At 37.4% G+C, this 16531-nt stretch overlaps 5 protein-coding genes across 5 annotated transcripts; 2 read left to right on the plus strand and 3 right to left on the minus strand.

The window, feature by feature from the left end:
* The first annotated feature begins 71 nt into the window (after positions 1–71).
* LOC18024447 (universal stress protein PHOS32) lies at positions 72–1873 on the plus strand. Its single transcript, XM_006406715.2, has 4 exons — positions 72–447; positions 903–1012; positions 1363–1481; positions 1604–1873. Exons 1-4 carry the CDS (start codon positions 264–266, stop codon positions 1680–1682), a joined length of 492 nt encoding a protein of 163 aa, XP_006406778.1. The 5' UTR covers positions 72–263; the 3' UTR covers positions 1683–1873.
* Positions 1874–2138: 265 nt separating this feature from the next.
* On the minus strand, positions 2139–3883 carry LOC18024448 (B3 domain-containing protein At3g17010). Its single transcript, XM_006406716.1, has 4 exons — positions 3785–3883; positions 2907–3189; positions 2501–2823; positions 2139–2399 (listed from the first exon to the last, which is right to left on the minus strand). Exons 1-4 carry the CDS (start codon positions 3881–3883, stop codon positions 2139–2141), a joined length of 966 nt encoding a protein of 321 aa, XP_006406779.1.
* An 829-nt stretch (positions 3884–4712) lies between these two features.
* Positions 4713–7497, minus strand: LOC18024449 (ubiquitin-conjugating enzyme E2 32). The gene is made up of 5 exons (XM_006406717.2): positions 7232–7497; positions 6466–6597; positions 6261–6345; positions 5912–6075; positions 4713–5425 (listed from the first exon to the last, which is right to left on the minus strand). Exons 1-5 carry the CDS (start codon positions 7340–7342, stop codon positions 4991–4993), a joined length of 927 nt encoding a protein of 308 aa, XP_006406780.1. The 5' UTR covers positions 7343–7497; the 3' UTR covers positions 4713–4990.
* Positions 7498–7715: 218 nt separating this feature from the next.
* On the plus strand, positions 7716–8737 carry LOC18024450 (bifunctional TENA-E protein). Its single transcript, XM_006406718.2, has 3 exons — positions 7716–7907; positions 7987–8204; positions 8288–8737. The coding sequence occupies exons 1-3, from the start codon at positions 7743–7745 to the stop codon at positions 8598–8600; spliced, it is 696 nt and encodes a 231-aa protein (XP_006406781.1). The 5' UTR covers positions 7716–7742; the 3' UTR covers positions 8601–8737.
* Positions 8738–8937: 200 nt separating this feature from the next.
* LOC18024451 (DNA-directed RNA polymerases II, IV and V subunit 9A) lies at positions 8938–9860 on the minus strand. Its single transcript, XM_006406719.1, has 4 exons — positions 9832–9860; positions 9655–9730; positions 9111–9269; positions 8938–9018 (listed from the first exon to the last, which is right to left on the minus strand). Exons 1-4 carry the CDS (start codon positions 9858–9860, stop codon positions 8938–8940), a joined length of 345 nt encoding a protein of 114 aa, XP_006406782.1.
* Positions 9861–16531: the final 6671 nt, after the last annotated feature.

Genomic DNA, 16531 nt, shown 5'->3' on the forward strand with positions numbered 1-16531 from the left:
TTTATTCACCACTGCTTTGTGAGCTGTTCTAATTCTAAGGCTGCGATCGTCTTCGAATCTATCCAACGGTCAGGAAGTGTACAGATCATAGGGACAGCGTTACAGAGATAAGAACCGTTGATATAATCTCACTAGTCTAGTCTTTTCCGACCAACACCATTTGTCTTGAGTGGCGCTGAGTTTGCACAGAGAGAGAGAGAGAGAGAATCAGCTTTCTTTGAAAAAGGTGTTCATACAGAGAGAAGAGAGAGAAGAGAGAGAGTATGGCGGAGAGTGGTGGTCGGAGAATCGGAGTGGCGGTGGATTTCTCGGAGTGCAGCAAGAAGGCTCTGAGCTGGGCGATCGACAACGCTGTTCGCGAGGGTGATTATCTTATTCTCATCTGCGTCGCTCATGATATGCATTACGAGGAAGGCGAGATGCAGCTCTGGGAGACCGTTGGATCACGTAAGATTTGATTATTTCGGCTCAAATTCTTTTTTTTTTTTTGTTGCTCCTTTTTCTTTCCTGGAGATTTAAGGACAGAAACGCCTTGGTGTTTTATAGAAATCGCGATCGGTGTCGGTTTAGGGGTTTTCAGTTACTACTTCGTTTAGCCTTTATCCGATCTTGCAAAATCTCTGTTTTGACGGAACTTGAAACTTACTCTGCCATCGTTTGACTTCGATTCGTCTTTCGTTTTTTTTTTTCTTCTGTTAAATCAAGAATCTGTTTCAGTAGGTATTATTTGATTGTGTTTTTATTAACTCTCTCTCTTCATTTCTCTGGAACATGATGAAGCCTATTGCTTCTTCTTGGTCATCTTTAATTGTTGTTTTCCCAGTTACGGTTTGATGTTCGTGTATCACTAGAATGGATCTTGTTCTTGTTTTGACTCTGGTTTTCTGTTGTAAACATTTCAGCTCTGATTCCGCTGAGTGAATTCTCTGATGCTGCTGTGATGAAGAAGTATGGAGTGAAGCCAGATGCTGAAACTCTTGACATTGCCAACACAGCCTCTAGGATGAAATCGGTATGCTTCTTGTTTCCCTTTTGGATGCATATTTCTTCAAAGGTTGCTAGAAGAGTCCATAAACCCTTTCTGCAACTTAAAACCATAAACTTTCCTAAAAGTCTAATTACAAAACTATACTAGAATTCGAACGCCAAGTTTATGATTTAGTGATTTTTCAATTGTAAATAGTTTAAGAGTCCTGATGAATTGGAAAAAAAACAAACAATTGTCTGCCTCTGGTGGTTGAGAACAAATCATTTTGACCTTTATTCCGCGTTTGAGGTGTATTGTGTGGGACTTTACTATCGAATAAATGAAACTTTCCTAACAGATTTAACTAATGATCAACTGTTGTGAAACATGAGCAGATTACAGTAGTGATGAAGATATATTGGGGAGATCCTCGTGAGAAGATAAGTGAAGCAGTTGAACAGATTCCTCTCTCAAGCCTTGTCATCGGTAACCGAGGCCTTGGTGGCCTTAAGAGGTACAGAATTCTCTCCCTTTTCCACATTTTTCAACATCTCAGACCTGGCTTGAAGTGGAAACCAAACAAATCGAAATAAATTACACACATTGAAAAAGTATTGATTTTTTTTTTTTTTGCAGGATGATAATGGGAAGTGTTAGCAACCATGTTGTGAACAACGTGGCATGCCCTGTGACCGTCGTGAAGGCTCACACCTGAGCTTTGTATATTCTAAGATTTGTGTTTCTTGTGTCGTAATTTGTCTCGCTCTTTTTTTTGTTTTAAACTGTTGTGCGACTTGTATGTTGTCTATGAGTGCATCCTTATCTGTTAATGGGTAAAAAATTACTTCACCTCCTAATAAAAATAGACTCGTTTTGAGTTTTGGACCAACTGTATTTTCTTTTCAATATTGTAAATGTGTATTTATCAATCTATATTTTACAGAAAAAGGAATTAAACCTGACCACAGTAGTTACAAGTTATACAACAAACTTTGTTGTAGACAAGCATGCCTTCTATTGTCTTTGCTAAACGAGACGTCAAGGCATTAACTATTTTGTCATTCAGGCAGAAGGTTGATAATACTGAAACACAGGAAAAATGTCATAAACACATAAATCAAGTCAAAGTCTCGAGACTAATTTCATAAACAAGACACTTGGCATTCATTTATCAACCAATCATAGAGATATTCTCCCTGGCCTTCTTGGAGATTAGGAGAAGCTCGGTGGGTTTGATGAGCTTCAAAGTGCACTTGTCACCGACCAGTAGAGGGTACTCTCGTGCCAGTTTCGACCATCCGCTTGAGAAAACTGTCCGAGCCTCCCTCACTAGGCAAAGCACCCTCCATGAGCCGCTCCCTTTCGAGTGATGTATCGTGAAGATCATAGACTCATTAGGGATATGCTCCTCCCCAAAACGCTTTGGGATTGACTGATAAAAAAGTAAGATATTCACATATCATCGATACAGAGACTGTGTGTACTGTGTATATTGTATAATTGTCGAATCATATTGGTATATATAAATCTTACCAGGAACTTGAGGTATGATTTCCTTATGGTGATTGTGAATTCTGGAACACCATTCTTCACTTTACAGCTCGTGATCTCCCTCTTCTTGGATGTTTTGGCTTTCTCAGCGTTCTTCTTTATAACCTTGTGCTCAACTCCTCTTGAAGATTCACCTATTTCTACCGAATTCACCACATTCTTGCTCTTCATCTTCTTGTATGTTTTGGATTCCTCAGATTTTTTCTTTCTGACTTTGAGCTCTTCTCCTCCCATAGATTCACCTGTTTCAACTTCCTTCTTCACGTCTGCGTGGCTGCTCTCGCCTTGTTCTTTCTTGATCCCACCTGTTTTCATCACCAAAGTAAAGAATTGGTTAGTCTTCTTCTCCATCTTCTCTGTTTCATAAAGCGCTAAACACAAAGCTTACTAGAAGGAGCCATTGTCGGAGGCATGACAAGCTCCTTGCCATCCTGCTGGTAGATGTTGACATTGAAGCACATTTTCCCTTTGTGAGTGAAGGTAACAAACTCGTTGTCTCCCAAGGCAAGGTCGCTTACAAACTGGTTCCATCCGGGCTTCTCTATGTAGTAGAACCTTGGGTTCTTGGAGACTTCTACTTCCCATGAGCTTCCCCATTGCGCTCTTATCACCATCTTGTAGGAGAAGTCTTTGTTAGAGAGTCCTTTCATGAAGTTGTAAGGAATCGCTCTCTGTTTTGAACGAACATACAATAAAGAATGTAAATTACAACATCAAAGATTTGAAGGCTAAAATTTCATTATTTCGCAGTTGGTCTAATCACAAACAATTATAGCACAAAAATTCGAGAAAATCACAAGAGGAAAGATCTGAACATACAGACAGAGAGGGCACAGCTTTATGTTTTTTGAAAGCAGAACAAAGAAAAGCAGTGAACAAATGAAGAAACTTATTTAACTAGACAAAGTAGTGAAAAGATTAAACCTTTCATGAACACAACAAGACAACCAGAAGATTGTAAATTTTCAAGCCAAGCTAACAAGATTCAACTTTGTTAAACACAGTGCACCTAAAGATTCAACAGTTCAAACCCAATAAACACCAGATACCACCAGATTTAACGTTTCAAACATAAAGAAACGTAAAGATATTAGAGATCCAGCAGATTTAGTCTTTCAAAAGCGACCAAAAGATAAAACCTTTGCTTTAAGCCCCTTAAACACAAGAAAGATTTAGAAAAAAAAAACGAAAAGTTTCCACTTTTGAAATGAAGCTATCAAGAAAATCACAAAGTTAAGGATAAGATGAGGTTTAGAACAAAGTTACCATGCATTCAGAGGATAAATCTGCACTCTGAAAAATCTTGAAAAAGCTCAAGTCCTTTCGTTCATCTTTAATCCGATCAAAACCTCTGTTCCTACCCATCTCTCTCTCTCTCTCTATCTCTCTCTCTCTCCTTCAACTTCTTCTTCTTCTATCTCACTCAAAACCTCTTCACTTTCTACTACCTCGTCTCTCTCTCCGTTTCTCTGTCTCACTCTGGTATTGTGAATGAGAAAAGTGTGTCTTGTATATATCTTTCAAAGTATTTTACCTTTTCTTATTAACTTTTCGAAAACCTTTTCTTATTTCTATCGATTTTGTTTATGGGTTAAATCTGACTTCACAGACACGCAAAAGCAGAATGCTAGTTTTAGTATCTGAGAATCCCTGATGTGGCAAAAGGACACTTCAAACTTGCCTTTCCTGTGTTTTGTCATTTAAATGATTTAATATTTGCTTACGATAAACTAATAATAATTACAGCTAACTTTATCAGTGTTAAAACTTGAACCTCATTTATTTATCTTCAGTAACTTTTTTTTGGACGTTAGTAAATATATCTTTTAGCAGTCAAAGGTCAAAGTGGAGAAACTGAAAAGTTAAAATTACGGTACAAAGATGAGATCACCTTGTCCCTATGGATCACAATAAATTAACGTGTTTCAGTAATTTATAAGGCAAATGTACATGCAGCTATACATCAAATAAATTATGTTTCTGTAATTCATAAAGAAAATGCACCAGACGACAAATAAATGCATAAATGACCAACGCTTCTTAAAATGTTAAAGTTGTGAATCTTGTCTTTTGTCTTTGAGAAATGTATAGATTTTAAAACTCGAAATCTCAAAGACTTCAGAGATAATGTGAGGAGATAGTTGTGATCATAATGAATAATCAGATTTCAACTTCTAGTAAAAAAGCATTGCTGTATCAATAAATAAATGTATTAATAAAAGGTCGTCACTCGTCAGTAATATATTCAAATCCAAAATACAATAGGTCACAATTTATAATCGAATCTATCAACTAAGTTGCAAGACAAAGTCACACTTAAATTATTTACCACATTTTTATGCACTTCAATCATATCATATTCATATATATATATCAGACGACCAAACCCCATTTCCCAAAAGCAGCAGATTTAGTCATTCATCGATCAGCTTTGACATTTTTAACGTCTGGTTCGACGATGTTCATCAGAGTTCAAGACTCATCCATAAGCCCAGCACCATAACCACTTGATCTTATGAACTTCTTAAGGAGAAGAACCACGATTGCGATTGTGAGCCCAACAGCCGCCCATGTGAACAGTCTGTCATCGACTGGCTTCTGAGCCGCTCTTCTGACCACCGTTTGCTCATCACTTCCAGAAGCTTTTGCCGCAACCTCAACTGTTGCTAACGCTCCTGCAGTGAGACTCACATTAGCTGCTATATTGACTGCTTCAACCGCTTCTTCAATGATTTGATCATCAGCTATGGTATCTGTTGTAGTGATGGACTGCTCTTCAACTACCGTTGTGGCTTCCTGTGGCTCAGTTTGGGACTGAGCTTCTGATTCCGTGGAAGGTGTTTGGTTAGATTCCAGAGGAATAGGTTTTGGAACCACGGTTGCTTTGCTTAGTATGTAATGATGAATCTGCGATCAGTAAAAGGAAATGATTACTAAGTTGTTTCTCAAAATTGAAGATTAATAATAGATAGGCCATATCATTAAGAGAAAACAAATTATATCAAGTACATGAAGAAAGGTTGCACCAAAAAAGAAAAAAAAATCAAGTACATGAAGAAAGGATCAGGAGTCAAAATTCTAAGGAGGTTATTAACACTATTTGTTTGAGAATAATAGTAACCTGTACCAGCAAATAATCTCAATGCATAGAATAACAGCTGTGACTGCGGTTAATAAACACTAAATCTTACGCGCTAGAGATATGCAACCTTAATAATATTAAGGCCATTTCCACCAGCAGCTCTTCCTATGGTTTATAAAGACAAAATGCTAGCTTATACTCAACTAGTCAATAATCCAAATCACGATAAAATCTAGCAAAATTCATATATTATCAACAGAATATTATGCATTGATTAAAAACCTAGAGGGTGTCCTAGCGAGGGAATATACCTCATCAATAAGTTTTTGCCGTTCAGGAGAGCCATGCTTGGGTGGTGCCTCACGTGATTTAATGGCTAGTGTACGCCTCTCTTCTTTTGGATAATCTACTGAGCCCAGTGCTCCACTGGGGCTTGTAGGCATGAACGCAATGAGAGCCACCAAAGCAGTCCGAACTGCAAAGAAATATAGCTCAATCATAAGAGCAAATAGCTGATTTATACTTCAAAGACATGTGAATCACACAAGTGTCAGAGTGCTCTTATGAGAAAAGAAATAACATAACATTTAAGATATGCGGTCTCTTCTGAAATGTTGTTGGTGGTAGGCACAAGGACATATAAAAAGTCAGTGACTTTACCACTCCATGAAGGTTGCCAATGCTCGGGATGGTAATTTGAAATGCTCAAGCAAATCTTGGTATTGGTTTCAAAACGACCGTTAGGCTGAAGAGAAGAAGAAAAGAAAAAGAAAAAAAAGCAAAGAGACTAATTAGAAAAGGATTCTCCTTTTTGTCTTACAACATGGGCGTGTTTCTATGTGTGAAAGAAGAGTAAGATCCTTACCGTCAATAACATGAACGAAGGAGGCTTGAAAGGGTAATCTGCAGGAAGCTGAATTCTGCCATGATAAATCCCGCCCTCAAATTCAGTGTCACCAGGACCTCGGATGGCGAATTGCCACTCAAAGATGTTCTCCTAAAGTTATGATAAATAGAGCAATCATGTAAAAATAGCTACAACATTATCCATACTCTCTAAATTTCAAACATGCCAATGTTGGACACATATTGACAGTTTTTCACGAACTATCTAGGTCAATCTGAAAATCTAAAGGATAATAGATGATTAGCATGAAAGTAGCTCAAAGGAGGGCTCACAATCTTCTCTAGATGACTCAATAATTTCATTAAAAACACAAATACACGAGTAATCAATGAAGAGACTAGACTAGCAGATTCAGTGTATACATAAGGATTATCGATCCTCACTTATCGTGATCGCCTAAATCAAATACCACCATTCTTGACAAATACACCATTTCTAGATCTATAGGAACAGAAATCGAGTACATATACAAATGATCAAGAACGAGGTTTCGAAGAAAATTCTAGCTACAGAATAGATCCAAAAGCTTTTTCAATTTCCAATTTCGAACTCAGTTTAACCCAACCTCGAGTAGAAACACAAGGAAGATTCAGCAAGAGAAAGATATTTCTCTCCAGGAAGAAAAAAATAGATGAAACACAGTGAGAGCTAATTCATAATATAGATTCTCCGATCTCAAAATGTCAAAGTGAATAACATAAGGTGACTAGCATCGACATGTTACCTCAAGAGGAAGAGACATGAAATCATCAGATGGATTTGCTTGCATCTCCTTAACCTCCTGCAAGATCCTCTTTACCGCCGGATTCTTCCGGTTGTACCTCTCATCCGCCATCTTAACGCCGCAGATATCGCCGGAAAATGTTATCCGCCGCCGGAATCCGCTCGGTCCGATCCGTTTCAAAAAGAAAAATAACTAAACACGCAAATTAGGATTCACCACACAACTGTGGGGAGATGATTACGGTGAGAAAGACAAAAAACTGAAAATAATTCGACAAATTGTTTCCACGTCATCACTCTTATACTAGTGAATAGTGATACGTCACGTGACAGCTGCTGAATAGTTATCCCAAGGATATCAACGGTTCAGAAATTACCACGTAAACAGCGTTTTTAAATCACTGCCGTTGAATTTGGTTGAATCTAACGGGGCTTGGGCCAGTACTTTAAAGCCCAGTATTACGTGCACGTTACAGTGTACAGAAAGTCAAAATGTTGTTGACAGAGACAAGATGATCGATGAAGAAGCAACTTCAATGGAGAAACTGGAGAAGCGAGGGGTGATCAACACGTGGATTGATAAGCACCGCTCGATCTACACGGCGGCTACACGCCACGCCTTCGTCGTCTCCATCCGAGACGGATCTGTTGATCTCTCGTCCTTCAGAACTTGGCTGGTACTGTGAATTACTGATGAAAACCAAGACAAATCTGAGTCTCACTCGATGACTTTGAAAGAACTCGTTTTTGATGCAGGGGCAAGATTATCTGTTCGTGAGGGGATTCGTGCCGTTCGTAGCGAATGTTCTGATCAGAGCCGGCAAAGAATCCGGCGAGACTTCCGACATGGAAGTCGTGCTTGGTGGTTTAGCTTCGTTGAACGATGAAATCGAATGGTTTAAAAGCGAAGGAGCTAAGTGGGATGTTGATTTCTCGACCGTTGTGCCTCAAACGGCTAATCTAGAATATAGCAGGTATCGATTGTATATGTTGATTTCATAGATTCACACTCGAAACTGAAATTAGAGAATCATCAATTTTGTGGGTATGATTCAAGGTTTCTGGAAGCTCTGATGAGCAGTGAAGTGAAGTATTCGGTGATGATGACAGCTTTCTGGGCAATTGAAGCAGTGTATCAAGAGAGCTTCGCTCACTGTTTAGAAGACGGGAATAAAACTCCGACGGAGCTTACCGGAGCTTGCCACCGGTGGGGAAACGACGGGTTTAAACAGTACTGTTCATCTGTCAAGAACATCGCCGAACGTTGTCTGGAGAATGCCTCCGGTGACGTTCTCGCCGAAGCTGAAGATGTTCTTGTACGTGTTCTTGAACACGAGGTCGCGTTCTGGGAGATGAGCCGTGGAGGGTAGTAGCATAATCAATGTTTTCTGTTCAGATGTTTTTCGATTTGCTCTCAATCTCAAAGAGAAACAAAGTTTCGATCTTTTTCTTTTCTGTGAAAGACAAATTTGGTATTGTGATTTCGAAAGATTTTGCTTTTGCCTTATTTAACCATGTGAATCCTTTCTCATCATGTGACACACGACTAAAATCTCCTAAACCGGATTGTCTCTAAATGGGACACAAGCTACATGAACATATCTCACACCTACTGGTGATAAACTACATGAACATGAATGTCCTAAACTCTTCAAGAACTCATCAAAACATAGGTCGATGATAAAACAATTGAAACGAAAAGGCAATCTATTCTCTCCAGCGATGACCACAATTCGGGTTGCAGCAGACAAAGAAGAGTGTCATTCCTTCTTCGCCTCTAGCCGTAGCCTGCACATTCAGTGATAGTTGGTGTTCATTCAAGCTTTACTTGTTTGATGTAGCATAACCGATTTGATTAATGGTGCTTAAGATAGTTATACCTGGAAGAAAACAGCCTCTCCGTGCTGACACTTGGCGCAACGCACGGCCTTGGTTCGGGGAAGAGTTGGATCAGAAGCTACGTCGGTTAGGATCTGAGTTCGTTCACTTACAGAGTGATGAACCTCGTTTCTGTACACACAGCTGTTATCAGCCGCTTCCTGCAAGTCATTTAAGTAATGAGGACAAAGAAAAGAACCCACTTACATGATCTGTTTTGTAACTTTTGTGACAATTCAACAGAGAAATTGTCAGTAATTACTCATTTAATGTATCCAAGAAGCTAATTCTTTCCACAAGCTTAGAGGAAATCATAAGAACTTGCTGGATAAGCCTTGATATAGAGAGGTTGGTGCAAGCAAGGAAACTCAATGGTTAATACTAGCATTTAACGATAAAAGCAGGAAAGGGTTTCAATAAAGTCTCTTGATTGGGACTTCAGTCTCAATCCACTCACATTATGTGCACAACATTGAGCCCTAATTAAAACCCTAATATTGCCAAACGAAAAGAAGAAGCATGACCCAAGTTTAAGTTTTTTTAAACCTGGTGTTCACAATTACGGCAAGCGTATAGGAGGATCTTCTGCTCCTTGTCCTCCTTAGGGTATAGAATGTTATTACTGTAGAAATTCAAAACCGAAACAAGAAAAAAAGCAATTAAGGAACCGGGGTGCATTTACAAAGATAAATTCGAGCAGATTTTATACAGAATGCTTTTTACCATTCGCGGCAAAATTTCATAGTACTCATCTTCGCTGAATCTGTTGAGGGTGGTAGAATACTCTGGCGTGCTCTGTTTTTTTTTTTTTTTTTTTGTGCGTGGGAAAGATTAGATCGTCTTTCGAATAACAGAACGGAGTCGTGATCTACGGACGGTTAATTGGACGGTTAATTTCACGGATATCTTGGCCACTTATGTTTTCTTTGGTAACAGAAATTTGTAAAGCTTTATTGGGCCTGAAACCCATATTGAGCCTATTTTATTTATCTTTGTAATGTTATTGTTTTCGGCTTTGCTGCTACAGAGGCAATGGCTTCGTACAGCTTACGCAGCTTCTCGCTCATAGATCGGTAAATAATACCATCAGCGCTTCCCATTGCAACCTGATACGATATAAACGTGAAAATGAGAAAAAGAAGGGAATAGCTGAAAGCAAGAAATTAAATCATGCCAATACAGAATGTGACAAATGGAAAATTAGCATTTGTTATCAGACTGAAAGTTGCATCTGTTTGTGGATGGGAGATCAGAGCTTACGAGTATAAACCCTAGCAAATATGGTGTGATTGGTATCTAAAAGTTAAATGGTTCCAGGATTTTGTTTCTTGCCAGATATCAAATACTTTGTTCTCGGCTGCTACAAGAATTTGTTCTCTCCCAATGTTTTTTATTAACAGGACTAAAACCAAAAGATGCGACAAACCAAACCTCAGTACCTCATACATGACCTCTTTGTCAACGTTTGACTTGAGGAATTCCTCAGGGTTCTCCACACACGCATCAATAAGCCTCTGTCCACAAAAATCAAGAACGTTCAAAAGGACTGGAGATGGAACTTTTAATCAGAAAACAACCAATAATCTTAAAAACGAGTTACCACATCACACATACCTCAGCAACATACGTATTTTTTTTTTGGTTTAAAGAATAGATTTGTCTTAAATTCTGTAACCACAATGTTTTCTCCGGTATTGATCAGTACGAGTAGCTGAAGCATGGTTTGACAAGATCAAACTGTGACCGTTCTTAAAAAAGATAAACAGTTTAATTATGATATAAATTTTGCCCATTTATACCCTTGATTTATATGAAATGTTTTCACAAAAAATTGGAAACATAACATTACCTGATAATAAAAAGTATATGCAATAGATTTTGGTTTTTTAAACACATTTATTGATCTGATCTGTATTTTACCTCAAAATAATTATGAATCAATCTATCTTTCATTTTCATTGCGAGCTTCAAGATGCTATGAAGGATAACTGATTGATTGTGCATTCTTGTTAGTATTTTTGGTTTCACAAAAATTGAGGAACATAACATTACCTAAAGTATATGCAATAGATTTTGGTTTTAATACATTTATTAATATGATTTTTTTTTAGCTTCAAGATAACTAAGAACATAATTGGATATGGATCTATTTTGTGCGGTTATTGTACAATTCCAAATGAAATTCTCTATTTTATATAATCTTTTCCAAGATTTATATCATAATTAATTATTTTAGTTCTTTCTCCATAATTAATTGTTTTAGTTCTTAAATGTATTAAAACCAAAATCATAATCATTTAATAATAATTTAGATAAAATAATGTGATGTCAGATAGACTGAAAACAGTAATAAATGAACTGCGTGCAACTTTGCAGCTTAATAGCGTTTCTCCAACCACTTCAGGACCTCATAAGTCTTCTTCTTGTTCATAAAGATGACCATCAGAGCAGAGCAGGATGTGGACTAGCTGATCCCATTCCACATCCACATGATCAAACTCTTATTCTTGTTCATAAATATAAAATCCCTCTTCAAAGGCATTAGCAGGTTCACTTGAAACTGATAAGTCTTTAGTTATGACAAAGATGACATAGATGTCATTGTTGTCTAGCCATTCAAACCTTGACTGTTCGAAAATCTCTACTATATCTGGATCGGTATGATTCGTTTTGCAGATTGAAAGCCATAAGAGTTTGTGAATGAATCAGATCAAGAAATAATACCCAAGAACACAGGCAATGTTAACCCAATTCACGATTTCGATCACTCTCAACGATCCCAACTTGGTTTTTACACCCGCTCGTTCTCTCTCTACAAAACCTTGTGCTATCTTTGTGCTTCTCATTTACAGGTTTAATGGAGGTTTTATGGAAAGAGTCACAAGAAGCTAAATTAAAGACTTAACGAAGATTGAGAGATAATGGTGAGATCACCAGAGCGAGTCGCAGTTCTGGATTGAAGAAGATGAAGAAAGATCTTTGTTAAATCTCTCTTCTTCTGTGTTACCGTCTTCGACTCGCGACTCTGAAGAATCTCTATCGTTTATTGAATCCCTCTGATTCTCAATCTACCAAAACTCTTTTCGATTACCATAATCTAGCAGAATCTCGCTTCTTCTGTGTTATCTTCTTCCACTCGGGACTCTATTTCTTTTCTTTTAACTGACGCAAATACTTATAACAGAATTTGTAACAACTTATATAACTACTTTGGAATATACATCGCGAACTTTGTTTTCTAATTTCATTTAAAATTATCTCTCTTATATATAACATTTCTGAATAGAGAACCTCAAAGAGTATAAACACTTGGTAACACTACGTAGAAGTAGAACACTACGTAGAAGTAGAACACTACGTAGTTATGCAATGTCGGAAATATATATCATTAAGTTTTGCTGAATGAAAGAATATAAACTACCGAAAACAAATAAATTATCTGAATTCTTTTCTTTATATTTATATATTATTCTATATAAGTTACATATTATTAGAAATATTTTTCCTTGTAACATTTTTACATGTTTTTCAATATATTCATACTACATGAAACTCTAATAATGATGTAAAATTCTAATCTCACTCATTAAATATTCATAGTGAACAAAGAAATTAATATTGTTAGTTATTTAAGAAATAAAAATATTACTAGTTAAATAATATCAAATTTTAATTTAGTTTAACTAATTTCACATATAATTTTTCACTTGAAATTCACTTTTATAATGAGTGGTTTTGAATTATTATTATTTAAAAAAAAAAAAACAAAAAGGCATAGATGGTTTCTTTGTATATTTTTCTAAGCAAAAATACAGTCTTTCTGTTTTACTTTTCTTATCCGCATATCAAAAAGCGTACATGAGGGGAATATGAGGCTCTTCTAGATCATCAGATGTGGTCAGTGTCTACTTTGAATCAGCATAACACTAGGCCATACCAGATCATAATCATGGACAGGCTGAAGATGGACTGTTTCCTGTGAAAACATTCCAAGATGTCATTCATAGATTGGGCTCTTTAATTATAACAAAAATGTTGAGTTTATTCTTAAAGGAATGGCTGCAATTCCTCCAACCTGCACCCCAATTGAGACTGAGGCTATAGCGGTGCGTATGGCAGTGCAGCATGTCAAACGCTTGGGGTATTCACAAGTTATCTTCTGTGGTGATGCTTCAGCTAGTGCACTAGACATCTCGAGGAAGCAAGCTCATCATCTAACGTGGAGAAGTTCTTCCTTGTCAATGTCAACCTATCTTCAAGACATCAAGAATGTTAGCCCATGGAACTGTGGTTTTAATTTCCTCAAAATTCCACGCAATGTCAATGTTCTAGCTGATCAATTAGCCAAATATGCTAGATAAAGGCTTTTAAACTTTGAAAATATCTTGGAACAATGTAATGTAACCTTTACTTAATAAAATGGACGACAAAAAAAAAAATCAAATCACAATCGAAATCCTTTATATTCATAATTACAAATACTAAAAGATAAAAACAAAAATAAAGATTTTGCATTTGCAAATTCTTATTTCATGGATCGAAGATCTGTACAACAGATACAACACATATTGACTTATTTATGGATCGGTCTTTGCAACGATAAACAATGTCGAAGATTGCAACACCATTTATCGAATCACATAAGAGAAACAGAATTTCGAAGTTTTATAAAAACCAGAACACGTATTTTGTGATTCTGAAAGTGTGTAATTCCACAACAAGTTTAACTACCTTAGTCCAATGTTTGTTTCATTTCTTAAATAATGTATCGAAGGCGGACCAAAAGCATGTGCATTGTCTCTATACAATCTTCGAATGAGATAATATGGTGATCTGAAATTATTTTGTTGTTGTTAAATGATTTAAAAAATAATATATAGTAATAAAAAAAAGAAAAACATCTTTATTTTGACTTAGGAATATTTTTCTAAATAGAATAATCCTTAAATTTGGATATTTCATTATAGGATAATTCTTAAATTTGGAAATTTCATTTCAACTAAAAAGTAGTAAAGGATTTTGATTGATTCTTCGATGGTTACTTCTTGTAATTAAAATCAATTTCTGATCATTATATGTATTCATCAGATGCGGGCATGACATAGCGTTCCAATTCATGAAACAAGTAATATGCATCGTATTCTACAAATGTATAGGTCTAGCTAGATTAAATAGAACAAATAATTATTTCTGGCTTTACTGCATGTTGGTTACAAAGAATAAAATAAAAAACAAACATATCTGTTCGTTAAATATGGCTCTCATGAGTAATTTTTTTTTTTTTGGATTATAGTCTTTCTTTCTCCAAAACCTCTCCTTCCAAACTCAGCGCCGCCAAACCCTAATTCTCTTCGATCTGTCTCCTCGGTGGCCGGCGCTCCTCGCTGCCGCCGGGGAGGCCTTTGTCCTCCTTTGTGTTTCGTATGCCTTGTGGATTGCGACGGTTTGGCTCCGGTGACCTTTAACAGAGGCGGATTCGAGGGAGAAGTGTGGCATCTCGACTTTCCCTCGGTGAGGTCTCTGGTGGAAGCTTCGGTGGCACATGATGTGGGATCTTCTGGATCTCGGTGTGGCCGCTGCGCGTCTTTCTTGGTGGAGTGGATTGACTAGATCTTGGCTGCGCGTGGTGTGAGGTCTCCGAGGACGGGTCTCAGCGTGTTGTTCTTCAGATCTGATTCTCTTCTCCATCGTCGGCGTGTTGGAGGTGTGGCATCTTCCTTCGTTGTCTCTTGGTTAGATCCCGTCGGTGGCATTTGCTCAAGGCGGTGGCTTTTTCTGGTTAATCTGAGCGTGCTTCTCTTGGTGGAAGCTTGTGAGACTCTCTGCGTCGTTTCTTTGTTCAGAGCTCTGTTTCGATGCGGTGTTGGCTCGGTTTTCTTCAAGTCTTTGCTTCCGGTGGCTCCTTGTATCATCGCTGATGGGTTTGCTTTGCCTGTTTCTCTCGGTTTGGTGTAAGTGTTTCCCTGGTGTTGTTTGATTGAGATTACTTGGAGTAATGTTTTGTGTCTTGTCTTTCTTACTTTCGGAGGAGCTAGTAAAGCTGATGAGTTTAGAGGTTGTTCGGTTCTGTGCTGCCGACATCGGGGAAGTATCTTGGCAGAGTGAGCGAGCGTTTCTGATTCTGATAGTTAGTGTAGTCCTGTCTTTATACCGGATCTTTGTTCGTTAGTTGAGCGTCGATCCGTAGATTGAGGGCTGTCTCTGTTCGGGCCTCCACCGACTTCTTAGAGGAAAGGTTTTTCTCAGGCTACCGGATGAAAGAGCTTCCGATTTGCGAGATATGCGTTTCCCAATCTTTTCTCCAGTGATTTTAAATCTGACCTTATCTTGGTCTCATCTTTCCTTCGGGTTTTCAGGCTCCTTATCGCTACTTGATTCCTGTTGCTCTTGAGCTTCGGTGTCGGAAAATACCGATTGAATTTGCTTTCATGTTTTTTATTCTTTTTTTGCCATGGGACCAAGAATTTTAGGTCGATCGATTGTTAACTCAATTTGTAACACTTAGAATATTTACAATTTAGAAAAAAAAATATGGCTCTCATTAAAAAATATATATCATTTCTTATACACCAAACCAACAACAGAGATTGGACTCGCTATGTATTCTTTTCCATCGGCAAAACTCTCTGTTAATTCAAGTATGAGTCATTACAAAATCTACGAAAGCAAATATTACATAGACAAATATACCCACTACATGCCGAAGCTATATATTTGAAACAAACAAGTGAATTGACGATGCTTGGTGTTGAAACAATACTCGTAAACAGATTAATAAATGAAATCTGTTATATTCATTGTTAATAACCGATCCTTTTATGCGAGTGTTGTGATTGGACTTGTTTTCTTCAAGGAAACTACTAGTAGCACATCACACGATAAAACTCATTGCTTTTTGACGATAGTTCTGAATTTTTGCCATCTGATACCAATCATTCCGTGGGGTGTGGAGGGTCATTTTAGAAAACTTTTGACTCTAACTTTCTTCCGACTTGATCCCAATTCCTAAATGAGCATTGAACCTTCCCGACTTCCCGTGGTTGACTGATGAGTTCATAACCAGAGTAAACCGACATTGATATGGTCCAAGATTGAATGGAAATATGGCATCGTGTGTTCTCCTATATTAATGGGATTGTTTCCCACTTAGTCACGTCTATTACTTGTTTAGTTGGCAGTTAATTTCTTTACATCTTCCTTGTATATTTAAGAGACTCTTGTCTTATGGAATGGGAGAAGAGAAAATTGCAGTAAATTTGTCCTAAAGTCTTTGGGAGCTATCATTGACTCTCTTTGTTAAAGATTTATTCCCTTATGAATACAAGAAATCACACAATTTTTTTTAGCGGGAACATGCACTGAGGCCTTTAATGGCCCATGGGCTTTCGAATTTAATCAAACTTGAAAGTTTGAAAAAGGAAAG

Source organism: Eutrema salsugineum, unplaced genomic scaffold, assembly GCF_000478725.1.
Source record: "Eutrema salsugineum unplaced genomic scaffold, Eutsalg1_0 scaffold_13, whole genome shotgun sequence".
Classification (NCBI taxonomy): Eukaryota; Viridiplantae; Streptophyta; class Magnoliopsida; order Brassicales; family Brassicaceae; genus Eutrema; species Eutrema salsugineum.

Excerpts from the sequence above, each read along its gene's own strand:
- LOC18024447 (XM_006406715.2), top strand. The coding sequence starts at position 264 with ATGGCGGAGAGTGGTGGTCGGAGAATCGGAGTGGCGGTGGATTTCTCG. Across the intron at positions 448-902 it reads CTGGGAGACCGTTGGATCAC|CTCTGATTCCGCTGAGTGAA; the intron begins GTAAGATTTGAT and ends TAAACATTTCAG. Across the intron at positions 1,013-1,362 it reads CAGCCTCTAGGATGAAATCG|ATTACAGTAGTGATGAAGAT; the intron begins GTATGCTTCTTG and ends AAACATGAGCAG.
- LOC18024448 (XM_006406716.1), bottom strand. The coding sequence starts at position 3,883 with ATGGGTAGGAACAGAGGTTTTGATCGGATTAAAGATGAACGAAAGGAC. Across the intron at positions 3,190-3,784 it reads ATTTATCCTCTGAATGCATG|AGAGCGATTCCTTACAACTT; the intron begins GTAACTTTGTTC and ends CGTTCAAAACAG. Across the intron at positions 2,400-2,500 it reads AATCATACCTCAAGTTCCTG|TCAATCCCAAAGCGTTTTGG; the intron begins GTAAGATTTATA and ends CTTTTTTATCAG.
- LOC18024449 (XM_006406717.2), bottom strand. The coding sequence starts at position 7,342 with ATGGCGGATGAGAGGTACAACCGGAAGAATCCGGCGGTAAAGAGGATC. Across the intron at positions 6,346-6,465 it reads CTTCGTTCATGTTATTGACG|CCTAACGGTCGTTTTGAAAC; the intron begins GTAAGGATCTTA and ends TCTTCTCTTCAG. Across the intron at positions 5,426-5,911 it reads GGCAAAAACTTATTGATGAG|ATTCATCATTACATACTAAG; the intron begins GTATATTCCCTC and ends TACTGATCGCAG.
- LOC18024450 (XM_006406718.2), top strand. The coding sequence starts at position 7,743 with ATGATCGATGAAGAAGCAACTTCAATGGAGAAACTGGAGAAGCGAGGG. Across the intron at positions 7,908-7,986 it reads CGTCCTTCAGAACTTGGCTG|GGGCAAGATTATCTGTTCGT; the intron begins GTACTGTGAATT and ends TTTTTGATGCAG. Across the intron at positions 8,205-8,287 it reads GCTAATCTAGAATATAGCAG|GTTTCTGGAAGCTCTGATGA; the intron begins GTATCGATTGTA and ends GTATGATTCAAG.
- LOC18024451 (XM_006406719.1), bottom strand. The coding sequence starts at position 9,860 with ATGAGTACTATGAAATTTTGCCGCGAATG. Across the intron at positions 9,731-9,831 it reads ATGAAATTTTGCCGCGAATG|TAATAACATTCTATACCCTA; the intron begins GTAAAAAGCATT and ends GAATTTCTACAG. Across the intron at positions 9,270-9,654 it reads GCCGTAATTGTGAACACCAG|GAAGCGGCTGATAACAGCTG; the intron begins GTTTAAAAAAAC and ends AATGACTTGCAG.